Here is a 12,549-nt window from a genome sequence, read left to right as displayed (position 1 = left end):
GTAAATCTCTCCTCTCTGCTCTTAGAATCACCTAAAATAGTTCCAACTTTATCAATAAGAATGTTTAGAATCGTAAAAATAAAAATACACTTACTGCTGCCTTTCCAGACCATAACTAATATTTGCACACAAGCACCTACACACAGTTTTATTTGGCACAAATTAAAGACACTACTGAGAAGGACTGATTTAAAAAAAAAAAAAACTTCACTTTTTAAGCTTTCAGTGCAATCACTTTAACATTCGCAATTCATTTCAGTGTAAACCACTCCGACATCCTAAATCTGCATCTTCCACCAGTAAGTGTTTAAACTGCAGTAGCGACTTAAACCAGCTCCAAGTTTAGTCACTACAAATGCTCAAATTTGCTGTAAAATGCCAGAAACACCCAAAACCCAGAGGTGACATTTCAATTAAGTGTAATCCTTTCTTGAATGGATCTTAACTTTTTAAAAGAAAAAAGTTTAAGATCGAGATGAAGAAACTGAATGTACCGGATTTAAAGATGGAAGATAAAAGGTGCCTCTCCTCAGTTACTCATTTAAATTCACATGTAAAGCAAGTTTTGTATTATTATTATTATTATTATTATTATTATTATTATTCTGTATCACGTATTGTCTCCGAGATGTTTGAAAAGGTGTGTTTGTTTACATGAACCTGCTGCCTTCTCGTCCCTTTCCTCTCTGGCTGTTATCTGTTGCCGCCCCCCGGTGGCCGAACAGTGTAACTGCCCGCTTGTGCTAACGAGCGAAAGGGTACGCTTTTATTTTCAGTTGTACAATTCAGGAGGGCATTACTGTAAAGTTGTGGGGTGGTGGGTTAGTTGTAAATAGTGACGTTTTCTCGCTGTATTTCACTGAGCCATTCAGATCACAGACTGAACAGATCGCCGGTGTTTGTTTATGCCACAAGTTCTCAATAACGTGAAGCAGAGAGAGTTTTCCAGCGTTTTTTACCAGGTGTAGACAATACATACTGCTTATTTTTATTTTCTGACCATATTCTACTGTTGATCGTTGGCTGTTTTCTAATAATGACACTTTACATTAGGTGGGACCACATTAAGGCAATTGTAAAGCTAAACCAGACTCTGATTATTCCTGCACAGTTTAGAAAGAAAAAAAAAACATAATTTGACTTCAGCATTTTCCAGCTGTGGAAAAAACACAGATTTTATTTTCTATACCATTGGCCCTCCCTTTCATCCAACCTGTGTTATGTTCTTCCTTTATCTTTGTCCACTTTTTATTTTTCAAGGTTTCATATGAAGAGCCTGCCACAATTTTTTTTAAATAAAAAAAAGTCTGGAATTCCAACATGATGCTGGTCCTGATTTGTGATTGCTGGTTTCACATATTTTTTTGTTAAAAAAAAATAACTGAAAAGTTTCTTTGCTCCAATAGGATTTCATTCATGTTTATACTATTTGTGTGTGTATGTTTTATTCTTTTATTTTATTTTATCTTATTTTATTTTATTTTTTTAGAAAGTAAAGTTCTCACTTCGTTATTTGCCATTCCAACTCTTGGGGAAAATCAGACGGTTTTCCTTTACGACATAAATCCAGTGAGCAGTGAGACGATGTGACAAAATAAGAATTCAGTTCATTACGGAAAATACCAGAACGTTAATCAACCTGTGGACAGAATAAATTACCGCAGGAGAAAATGGGGAAAAACTGATAAGCATGAAATTAGGTTGGCATGGAAATGTCCATCTGATGAACGCTGCTCACATTAAGAGAAGAAGAAGGCTGTGTAAACAAATCTTTTGTGTACCGCCATGATGTCGGTCTAAAATTTAATTAGTTTTTGGTTCATACAGAATTTTTAATGACATTATTAAGATGAGCATTGTTTCATTAAAAATTGGTAAAACTCCAGATGGGCCTTTTAATGGATGATTTGTCTGTTTTTATGCCTAATTCCTGTTCAGTTTAAATGGTCTGTCTCTTGCTGATTTTGTCTCTGTCAGCCATGTTTTTGTGTATATACTGGAGGGACTGTGTGTGTGTGTGTGTGTGCGTGTGTGTGTGTGTGTGTGTGTGTGTGTGTGTGTTTGTGTGTGTGTGTGTGTGTGTGTTTGTGTTTGTGAAATAAATCTGTGTTCACTTTCTGGCTGCCCAAAGCATCAGATGAAATGACGCGTTTCCTTATCCGTTATGTCCGACCTGCTGTTGTACAAATGGTTGTACAGATCTAACGTGAAACACAAAAACTCCTGTACAGAAGAAAATCCTTAATAAAAAATAATTTTAACTTTATTTCACAGTGGAGGTTTCTCTCTTCTTTTTTTTTTTTCTTTTTTTTATACACAAAGCAGTTGATAATTAAGGAAAAACATTTGTTGGAACTACAGCTGTACCTAATAAAGTGGCAGGTTAGAGTATATAATTAGATGAGTCAAGATTTTAGTCTTGAAAATAATCTTTAGGAAAATGTTTGCAATATAAATACGTTGAATTTAACATGATTTAAGCTGTGATCAAAACTTTTAGACAAGTTGCAACATTTAACCTAACAACATGAAAATCTTTTTGTTCCTTTGCCATCTTATAACAGGCTGAAGTTATTACAGTTACATGTTCTTGCCAGTGGGTGGCGCTGCTAACTAACAATTACTCCACAATCATTCAGGTCTCAAAAATAATGTCAAATATTACCAGTTTTTCAAAGGGAATCATTTTTCATGTTAAAATGTTTTCCTTTTAACATTTGCCGTTTTAATTTTATCGATAATCAATTTCAGACTTAAGACTTCTAATAGTTGTGGAAAGTGATATAAATCTGTACCTTATTGTCTCTGTTAAAATATCACAATTTTAATCCAAAATGAAATGACTGGAAGTTATGTAAGTAGCAAGAAAAATATGTGTAAATAAATCAGCTGGTATAGTTATCGTTTGTTTGCCTGAATGCTTATATGACTGATAAACTATTTGCTGCATTTATATCACTTTTAAATGCCATCATTTAGTGATGCCAAAATAAAAAAAAATGGAATAAAACAAAACATTCACTTTCAAGTTATGTAAGAACATTATTTATTCAACAGTAGATCTCCAGTAATAAATAAATGCACAGGTCATTCATTCCACAATGAAACTGAGGGGAAACATGTTTCCATTTGAAGGGTCGATATTGCCATGGTGAACCGGAGAGAGAGATGCAGATGGGACTGAACACAGAGAGGCATATTAAGACGTACAGATACAAACTACACAGATCTGTATAAAGTATTGCATTTTTCATCCACTGGCCCCCTTTTTTTGTCCATCTCTCAGTACAAAGATCGACTCGGTCCGGAATCACCAACGATGTGCAAATCAACCAATAAAATTACAAATACAGTATTGCATCACTTCAAAGTGCTACACAGAGAGAAAGAGGTGCTGACGATCTTTAAAAAAAAAAAGTGTAGAAACCTTAAACGTGTGTGTGAGTCTGTATGGGCGTTCAGCTTTGAGTCTAGTATAAAAATGAACTTTTTTGCCTTTATTGGTCTAACACAGTGTTCATCTTAGCCTGAAACTTTAGTAATGCAGGAGTGCCCACGAATTGTGATGTAATAATGTATATATTTTTTGTGCTTGACTGGTTTTGAAGTACAACAGTCAATTCCTGATTGTGTTTTTCTATGTATATAAAAGTGCTCGTTTGGGTGATTTAATACCATTAATAACCAATAATTACTAATTTACTATGTTGATGAGAAATAGGCATGGGTCGGGTACCAATTTTAAGGGATGACAAAGATACAATTTAAAAACTTGTAAAATAGTTTCCATATAATTCCTAGGGGTTAAAGTATTTATTGAGAGATGCCAATAAAAAAGGGAAAGAGTAGTGACGCACCAGTGTCCATCCCCAACCTGTTTCTGTTCACTTCCTGTGAAGATTTGCAAGAAAGCTAAACTCCTCTGTTTTGAAGGAACACCACCCATAATTTATTAAGAATCAAAAGCTAATATTTTATAAAGATAAATTGTCTTATGGTCTCTTTCTGTGCTTTGTGTCATTAAACTTGTGTAAGAATTGTACCACTTGTTTAGTGAAGATGAATTGAAATTTAAGGCAACGTGCTAGCTGGGCCTATTTGGGAGCAGGCTAGCACGCTTTTAGTAGGCTAGCTGTTATTTTGCTGTTGAAATTAGACTTTAAAACTAAACTAAGCATTTTTACAAACATCAAAAGTTTAAATCCTGAAGTTTACTCCAACTTTATCTTTAAAACAACATTTAGTAAATCCACACAAATTAGCTTGTTGACTCTAGCTCTGGTTCTTGGTTAGCTAGTTTGCAAGTGAATTAATTTGTTTAATCATCTATGAGGTCTAATAAAAGTAGTACGAAAAACAAGAAAATTGTGCAGGTGTTTATTCTGGATATTTACTTGCACTTTAACACTATTTTAATTTTTTTTATTTTTTTTGGGATAGTCTACCACAAAACCTTGACTGTGAGAATTTCCTACCGGCCCATGCCTATTGAGGATTCTCAGGGGTCTGCCAAACATCCATCAGTCTACTGTCTTGCAGTTACAAAACAGAAAATAAATGCCAAAAAAAGAACAACTTACTGGGGGATACCTTAATGAACAAGGCACAAACATCTTAATGGACCATCCACTGACACTGATGCTTATTTTTGCTTTTTATCTGAAAAAATCTTTTTCAAGGCACCAAGCAGGAGCCACTTTGTTCTTCATGTCAAATCACTGTAAAGAGATAAAACATTGCTGAGAAGAAGTGAAACCCAGTTTGTTTTAACTAAAAAAAAAAAAATGAATAGTTTACCACACACGTTTAAAAGGAATGGTACTTAAACAGACTGTCTTCCAGGGAGTTTAATCTAAAAAGAGAAACCCAACTTTTCTGCAAAATATCCCCAAAATCTTTTCACTCTTCCCATCAGAAAACACCTCCTATTTCCAGAAGTTTCGGCCCTTTTTGCCTAAAAATATTTATATACGATGCAGAAGGGCTTTTCTGTGGTGTCAGGGGTTTCCCAGTCCATTTACAAGGGGCCCCAGTCTTTTTATTTGGCATCTAGTTCTATTTATTTTTAACATCCTCAGTGAGAAGACGAAGAGCAGAGAAGAAAAAAAAAAGGGGGGGGGGGGACAAGTCTGACATGAGAGGCAGAGATGAGAGGATGAGGAGGAGGGAGGAAGCATAAAGGGATGAAAAGGGAGATGAGAGGAGAGGAAGAGGACGTGTGAAGGGCAGGAAGCTCCGGTCGGATCCCCGGCAGAACACCTGTCACTGAAGAGGCTCCTGCTTTCTGTCACCCTCGTTTTTTTTCCCCTCCCTCTTTCCTTCTCCATCCATCTCCTTTGTCCGGCGACAGGAGGGACACCCGAGGAGGAAAGAGGGAGTGCTTAAAATTCCCCCCTTCCTTCCTGTGTCCATCTCCTCTCCTAAAGACCTCGTCTCCATAGAAACAAGCTATCTTCATACTGAGCTTATTCAGTCGGCAGGCATGAACGTGTGCGTGGGAGAGAGGGGAAGATAGGTTCGCTGCTGCTCAGGCCTCACCGTGTTAGGTTTCTGTGTGTGTGTGTGTCAGTGTGTCTCTGTGCATGTTGGAAGAAAAGTGTGTCCGCGTTAATGTCAGTCCAACACTCCGTGTGAATGACGAACAAGTCCAGAAAAGACATTTCGTTTTTGGTCAACTGGAATAAATCTCTCGTGAAAACTGACTGAGTGTTGGCTGGTTTGTGAAATTAAAAAAGACGAAGAAGAAGAAAAAAAAAGGTCCTTTTCAGGCACCGTGACGCTTCTCGCCTCCGTGTCGTGGAAGTACGGACACACCTCAGAGGTCAGTGACACCGAGAGCTCCTCCAGCCCAGTCCGCTCTCGCTTTGAGTCAGGATATGGGGGTAACGCTGTCCATTAGCAGCCGGGTGAGGTCGTGATGGGGCTGTGGTGCAGGTAGGCCGGGTTCACCACCGACACCGGGAAGTTGAAGATGAACGGAGACGTGGGCGTGACGGCCGTCGAGCTGTTGGCCACCGTGGACTTGGGTCCGAGCAACGGGCTCGCCGTGGCCGCGGCTTCGGCGGCGCAGGATGTGGCGAGGACCTGGGACTCGAACTGCAGCAGCTGGCCCATGAAGCTGAAGTTGGGCGAGATGATGCTGCGGCGGCGGCGCACGAACTCGAAGGCTTCGTCCAGACGCACCCGCTTCCTCTTCATCAGGTACGCCAGGCAGATGGTGGCAGAGCGGGAGATGCCCGCTTGACAATGGACCAGCACTCGTCCGCTTGAGTCTCGTACTGAATCTGGGGAAAGAGATGGATCACAGTTCAGAGACGACTGCTGACAATAAAAGCAATCAAATCTCCAACCAAAATGCTTGTTGACAGAAGGCCCAGGTTTCTTTCCTGTTTTGAAATACAGTTCTTTGGAAAAGTACAGATCTTATCTTGGGAAGGGTGGGCGATATGGATTTAAAGGTTTATCACGATATTTTGTGATACTATTGTGATAACGATAAAAGTGACAATAATAACTATTTATTATGTATTTTTAGGTAACTACTATGACTGGGTGTCACAGCAATTATACAAACACAAATAATGCTCTTGAAAATCAGTCCAGTTGGCAATGCACTTCTTTAGGATACAAATCACATTAATAAGTATAATTTATATCACTAAACTACATACTGTAACTGTATTTTCAAATTTATAAGGATTTATTGATGTTTTCTTTGAACAAATGGTAAAACGGTCAATCCTAACAAGTATAGTTTTGAGGGGATTTTAAACACAAATTTATCACACTCGAATTTATCACGATAACGATAAATCAAAATTCTTACCACTATATGAAATTTATCACGGTAAACAATATAAGTATTGCCCACTCTTACTTCTTTGTTTTGCAATTTTCTCATGCTTAATTAGTTGTTTAACAACATCGAACTGATTTTAATATCAGAAGGATAACGAAGTTGAAAATTATTTTTGTTTAGTTTTTAAGGGAAAAAGATTTCCAACTCAACCCTAGTGTTATTATAACTGGCTCCTTTAATTATCTAATGTCTCTTCTTTTTCAATGCATTTTTCCACTGAATAAATCTCTTAGTAAATGTTTGTTGTGTATTAAAATAAGTCATACTTTAAAACCTCTAGCCCTTTCCTCACCCTTATGCGCATTATTTTTGCACCCAGCAAGTAGCTTCTATCACACCAGATGCACAGTGACGCCTCGCCTAAAAACCGCTTTCGTTTTTCTCTCCTACGCACTTTCGTGCCTCTCTGCGCTCTCAAACCGATAACTAACCTCAAAGTGAGAACGCTGCAAATCACATTTACAGTAACTGAAACACACAAGTGCGAAATTTGAATCATTCTCTTCTTCACACTTCCTCCTCTGGCCTATTTATGGCTCCGTCTCAGTGTGCACACACGCTCTTAACTTTCTCATGAAAAAAAAACAAAAAACAACAACCTGATTTAGGTAATGGTTTGATTACAGCATTTACAAGAACTAGATTTTTCAGCTTGTGTGGCTGAATGCACCAAGTCTGAACCTTAAAGTGTGAGGGTGGGTTTTATTTTTGCAGTACTGCTAAAGAATTTTCTCCATTTTTTTACAGACAAATTAGACGAGAGGTATACAGTCACTGAAATTCACTAATCTTTAATAGTTTTCCCTTTTAAAGAGACACTCTCATACAAACAGATTGAAAGCTAACCCCAGCATCGCGTTTGCTCACTCGGTAACACCGGATGAGTCAGACTCTAGTCCCACAGCAGCTAACTATGACGCATACCAGCAACCTTCACCTGCACACACACGCATAGACATCAGAGCCCATGCTAACACTAACTTGTACTGCACAGCACCAATACGTAAAATAAAATCGCACTTGAATACATAATGCACTCAAAAACAACAACAAAAATGAGTTACAAGCGCGGCAAAAACAACATTTTACCAAGTGTGTTTGTTCTAGTTTGCAGTGCAGATATTTTAGTGCACCTGAAAAAAATAACTTATCATTAGGAAGATGTAGGATGTTGTTTTAATTCAACAATTCCTCAGCATTGATGGAAATTGCTATTCTCATCACGCCGTGCGGAATCCACACAGCACAAAGCAAAACATAAACACTGCAGCCCGTCACATTTTGCGAGCACACTCCCGTCAGACACTGACCTATGAACTCGATGGCCTCCAGGAACCAGCAGCTGATGTCTTCTTTGTGGTTGTCCTCCACCGGGATGCACTTGTACTGGTAAGTGCCCTCGAAGTGGTTGGGACAGTCGGCCGACACGTTCAGCAGGGCGGAGATTCCGACGCTGTCCAGGACCTCCTTCTTGGAGGCGTGAAGGGCGCTGCCAAGGTAGAGGAAGGGCAGGATCTCGACGGGGCCACCCTGGAGAGACACCAACAGGAGGAAGATCTTCACTAACCGTCCCTGAATTAGTAATAAATGGCTCATGTCGGACAGAACGGAGCACAGAGGCCCGGTGGCTTGACTGCAGCTTCATAATGTCTAAATCGCATTAACAAAGCTTCTTATTAGATAGAAATGGGTTTATTATTTGTGTGAGAAACACAGTCGAACTGTTTGGGTTGTATATTTATGGGTCACGTCGATCCCCTGACGAAGCCACATAATTCAGCTGAAATACCGGCGTGTTTTTCATGTGGTTTCACAGCACTTTGCTGCTCTGAGCAGACCGTGTTTGCAGCTGCTCCTCTGTAAGCAAAAGCATCTCAGTGCCCAGGCAAGGAGCTGGCATACATATTATGACTAATCATGAAACTTCCTTGAGAATGGAAAAAAAAAAATCAACAGCAACATAAAGGTTGTTTTGTTTTTGACTTGTTTGAAAAATATGACTTGTTGATCAGACATTAAATGTGATGTTGGCTAATATCTATATGAAAACCTCTATCTCACTTTGAGTTTTATTTCCGAGGCCCTTGTGAGCACATTGCTTAATGAACATTGAGCCTCCCCCCCGTTTACCGGACCTGAGAGGTCGACGGGTCAGCAGCCGTCCCTTATTGACAAAAAGCTCTGTCTGTTTATGTCACTGCCGCTGACGAATTCGGTCCTGACACAGAGTCAGGAAATGATCAATATGGCTAAGAGATGCCGAGCAGGGAGGGGCAGAGTGGGCTGCATCGCTCTCGGCCAGTCACTCCATCATACTTGCCACAGGAAGTTGCATCCTTCTCTTAAACTAATAAAAAAAAATGCACCTGACAGGACAATGAAGCGATTTTCTTGGAGAAACACAGACATGCAAACAGAAGCTGGGTTGTCTAAGTCTCTTGGCCTCGTGAATTCCAGAGGAATTAAACCCAAAGCACATGTGACTCCGAGAGTTGCGTAAAATCCGCAGGCTCAAACAAACAGATCACTGTCCGACAAAAAATCAAGGCCAGTTAGGTCACAGGAAGTTGTCGAGAGCTGAATCGATGCCGAACTTTCAGCCCACTCCATTAGGGGAACTTATTTTAAGCATTTTAATCAATTTAAAGTAGCCTCAAGACTGGAAGTTAGTATGTAACATGAGTCCTTCAATAAAGCACTCATAACCCTGGGATCTGTCTGAAAGAAGGCATGGGCCTGTCTGACACTCTCACTGTAGAATAACCTGAATTTTTTTTTATTAAATATGGAATGATGACATTAAACTTTCAGGTTGGATGATTCCAGAAAACTGTGTAAGAACAACGTATGTTCCTACATGTTAAAATTAGGCGACAAGACTTATCTCTTGCGTTGGTGAAAGACAAACATAGCTCTTTATCAATATTTCCGGTCACGTAAAACAAATACAGTTATGGGCTGGAACCTAATCACTCTTATGGAGGTTATGTCTGTTTATGAGCTGAAAGCAGGCTATTGAAGAGCAAATTCACCATAAGGAGCAGAACAGCGAAAAGAAAAAAAATACATATTTAGCACAATAACCAGCTGAAAACGTTATTACATTTTCCAAGTAGTCAGTTTTCATAAAAACAAGCGTAACCGTATCTATTGTTAGGATGTTAAAACGTTGAAAAAATGTTGCAAGACAAAAGAAATCAAGCAAATAAAGTGAATATGAAACTGGTGATTGTAACAGTATAGAAAATCAAATCAAAATGTGTAAATATTACAGCCAAATTGATAAGAATGTGATAACTGATGACGAATATTATATGAGCTCACCTAAACTAAAAGCAGAGCAACCATGAAATGTTTTCAGTTTTCTTCTAAATGATAAATATGTTACATTATTTCAGCAGATCTTGTTAGTTTTTGGTTTGAAACGCAGACACACATTAGGTCATGTTATACATTTCTGATTTTTAAATATTTGAGGAAATATCACAATGATGCCTTACAAAAGTAAATATTTTTAATGTTGACTGGATTACGTTTTTTTATTATTATTATTTTCTTAATGCAGGAAAAGCAATGAAGCAGAGGGTGACGGTTTTACCTGGTCGTTGTGTGGCGTCCCACACGATGAGCAGGAGTCGATGCTGGACTGGCTGGTGAAGGACGGCAATGATTTGTTTTTTAAGCAAAACTCGGGATACTCTGCGTAAAATCTGTCATATCCCCCTAGAAACGAACAAGAAAAAAAATATTAACAAACATAACAATGTCTTATGAACACATTTACAGATAATCATAATAAAGTTATGCAAACTGAATGTGCAGCAGGATCTCCCAGCATCTTTCAATATATTTAAAACATATCCTTCAAAAGGGAATAATCAACTGCAGTCTGACCACAGCGGCTTGTGTCAAACCGTATTAACCATGATGTGTCATGTTTACCAGCCGCTCAGACTCTTGTGCTTCAAGCCGTCTGCATCATTAGGATGCAGGCACAGACGCACACACAGAAAAAAAGGGGGATGCGCCACGGCTTGCAGCAACTTCTGCTTTCAGAATCTAAAACTGACAACCTGACTTTCCAATTTTCCACTTTTTTTGTTTTTTGTTTAAATCATTGTTATGCATTTCAGTTTGTCCCTTTTCACTCCGTACGGAGGAATCCTTGTGAAATAATACAGGCTGTGCTGAGTGTCACCGATGTTTTCATGTGGCTTCAACGCATCAGCATTACCTCATCCACTCAGCCACTGAGCTATGAACGCGTGGATGTGGATGAGTGTGGATGTGAGAGATTGACTATATAAATATATACATATCACCTGTCATCATCCGATATCAGTTAATCGATTATAATGTCAAATAATTGCGATAACTGTGAACATTATTATTATTATTATTATTATTATTATTATTATTATTATTATCATCATTATTTATTAATTTATAGTAGTCAGCCCCAAGTGAATGAGTGAAGGTGGTCTAAATGGGAGGTATTTTACCTTTGAGCAGGTACACCAGTGTTCCTTGGGAGTCCCTGAACAGCGCGTTGAGCACCAGGGTCACCGTGCTGTCTTCCTTCACTGAGTCCGAGTCCGGCGTCCTTTCGTCGTACAGCACCACGACGGAGTACATCCCGGAGCGCAGGCGGCCCCGCACCTCCTCGTCCCCGGCCAGGACCTGGTCCAGGCTCAGCACGGAGCCCTTCGCCCTCCTTCGGACGATGGTGTTGCAGCGCGCGTTGACGGAGCCTCGGATGTGCCCGGCGCTGAAGGCGAGGAAGGAGCGGCAGTCCAGCACCAAGCACCGGCCGCCGTCGTCCTTCAGGAGCCGCTTCAGCACCGTGCAGTCCATCTCGCCCAGGTCTTCCATGGCACCTCGATGCAGATTGTGTGTGTATTAGGGTATGGGGGGTTTCACTGGTGTTTATCTCTTCGCCTGCCGAAGCTGAAGAAAGCTCGCGCTCGGATCCTGTGGTGGATTCCCCCCTCGCGCCTCTCTTCTATCTGCGCATCACCGTATCCATTCAGCTTCTTGTTTCCTCCTCTCTGTGTGTCTATCCTAAGAACTCTCCTTTCTTGTTATTCTTTTTTTCTTTTTTTATGAATGGGTACATCGCGTCACGGCGGAGGTGACGTCAACCAGCAGCAGCCAATCACAGAGCTTTCGTTTATTCATTGAAAAAAAGAGAAAAAGCAAAAGACATCAATGAAACTGAAGGCGACAATGAAACACCAGAAGTCAACAGCTCTTAAACTCTGGAAAAAGCACTAAATGGAAATCAGCTGATAAACTTGTTTATCCCTCAATCCCAAATGTCAAAACAACTTAATTCAATATTATTTTTCACAGACTCATCAAAGGAAAATTTAATGATCTAATTTTCTTGGCCAAAAATAAAACTTAGGTTTGGGGAAAGAAAAAAAAATCTTATGTAGCCTGAAAACATTAAATTAAGAACCTTCCCATATGCGTCACCATACTACATTTTATGAAATTGAAGATAAAACAAAACAAACAAACAAAAAAACCCAGAAGAATTTACTTTTTTAAAACTTTACTTTTTAAAACTTGTTTTAATACACAAACATCTAGCAAGTGCACCATGCATTTGTTTTCAGACCAGCAGAGTCAATACTTTGCCTCCATTTTGCTTCTCACACCTAGATCCCTGTGTTTATCCATTCCTC

At 39.4% G+C, this 12,549-nt stretch overlaps 1 protein-coding gene across 1 annotated transcript; it reads right to left on the bottom strand.

Moving 5' to 3' along the window:
• Window positions 1-3,411: 3,411 nt before the first annotated feature.
• Window positions 3,412-12,009, bottom strand: dusp4 (dual specificity phosphatase 4). Its single transcript, XM_016677046.1, has 4 exons — window positions 11,362-12,009; window positions 10,458-10,582; window positions 8,170-8,389; window positions 3,412-6,284 (listed from the first exon to the last, which is right to left on the bottom strand). Exons 1-4 carry the CDS (start codon window positions 11,729-11,731, stop codon window positions 5,896-5,898), a joined length of 1,104 nt encoding a protein of 367 aa, XP_016532532.1. The 5' UTR covers window positions 11,732-12,009; the 3' UTR covers window positions 3,412-5,895.
• Between the last annotated feature and the right edge of the window lie 540 nt (window positions 12,010-12,549).

Source organism: Poecilia formosa, unplaced genomic scaffold, assembly GCF_000485575.1.
Source record: "Poecilia formosa unplaced genomic scaffold, Poecilia_formosa-5.1.2 Scaffold146, whole genome shotgun sequence".
In the NCBI taxonomy this organism is placed as follows: Eukaryota; Metazoa; Chordata; class Actinopteri; order Cyprinodontiformes; family Poeciliidae; genus Poecilia; species Poecilia formosa.
The sequence above is the reverse complement of the archived record's forward strand: the minus strand, read 5'-3'. Positions and strand labels throughout refer to the sequence as shown.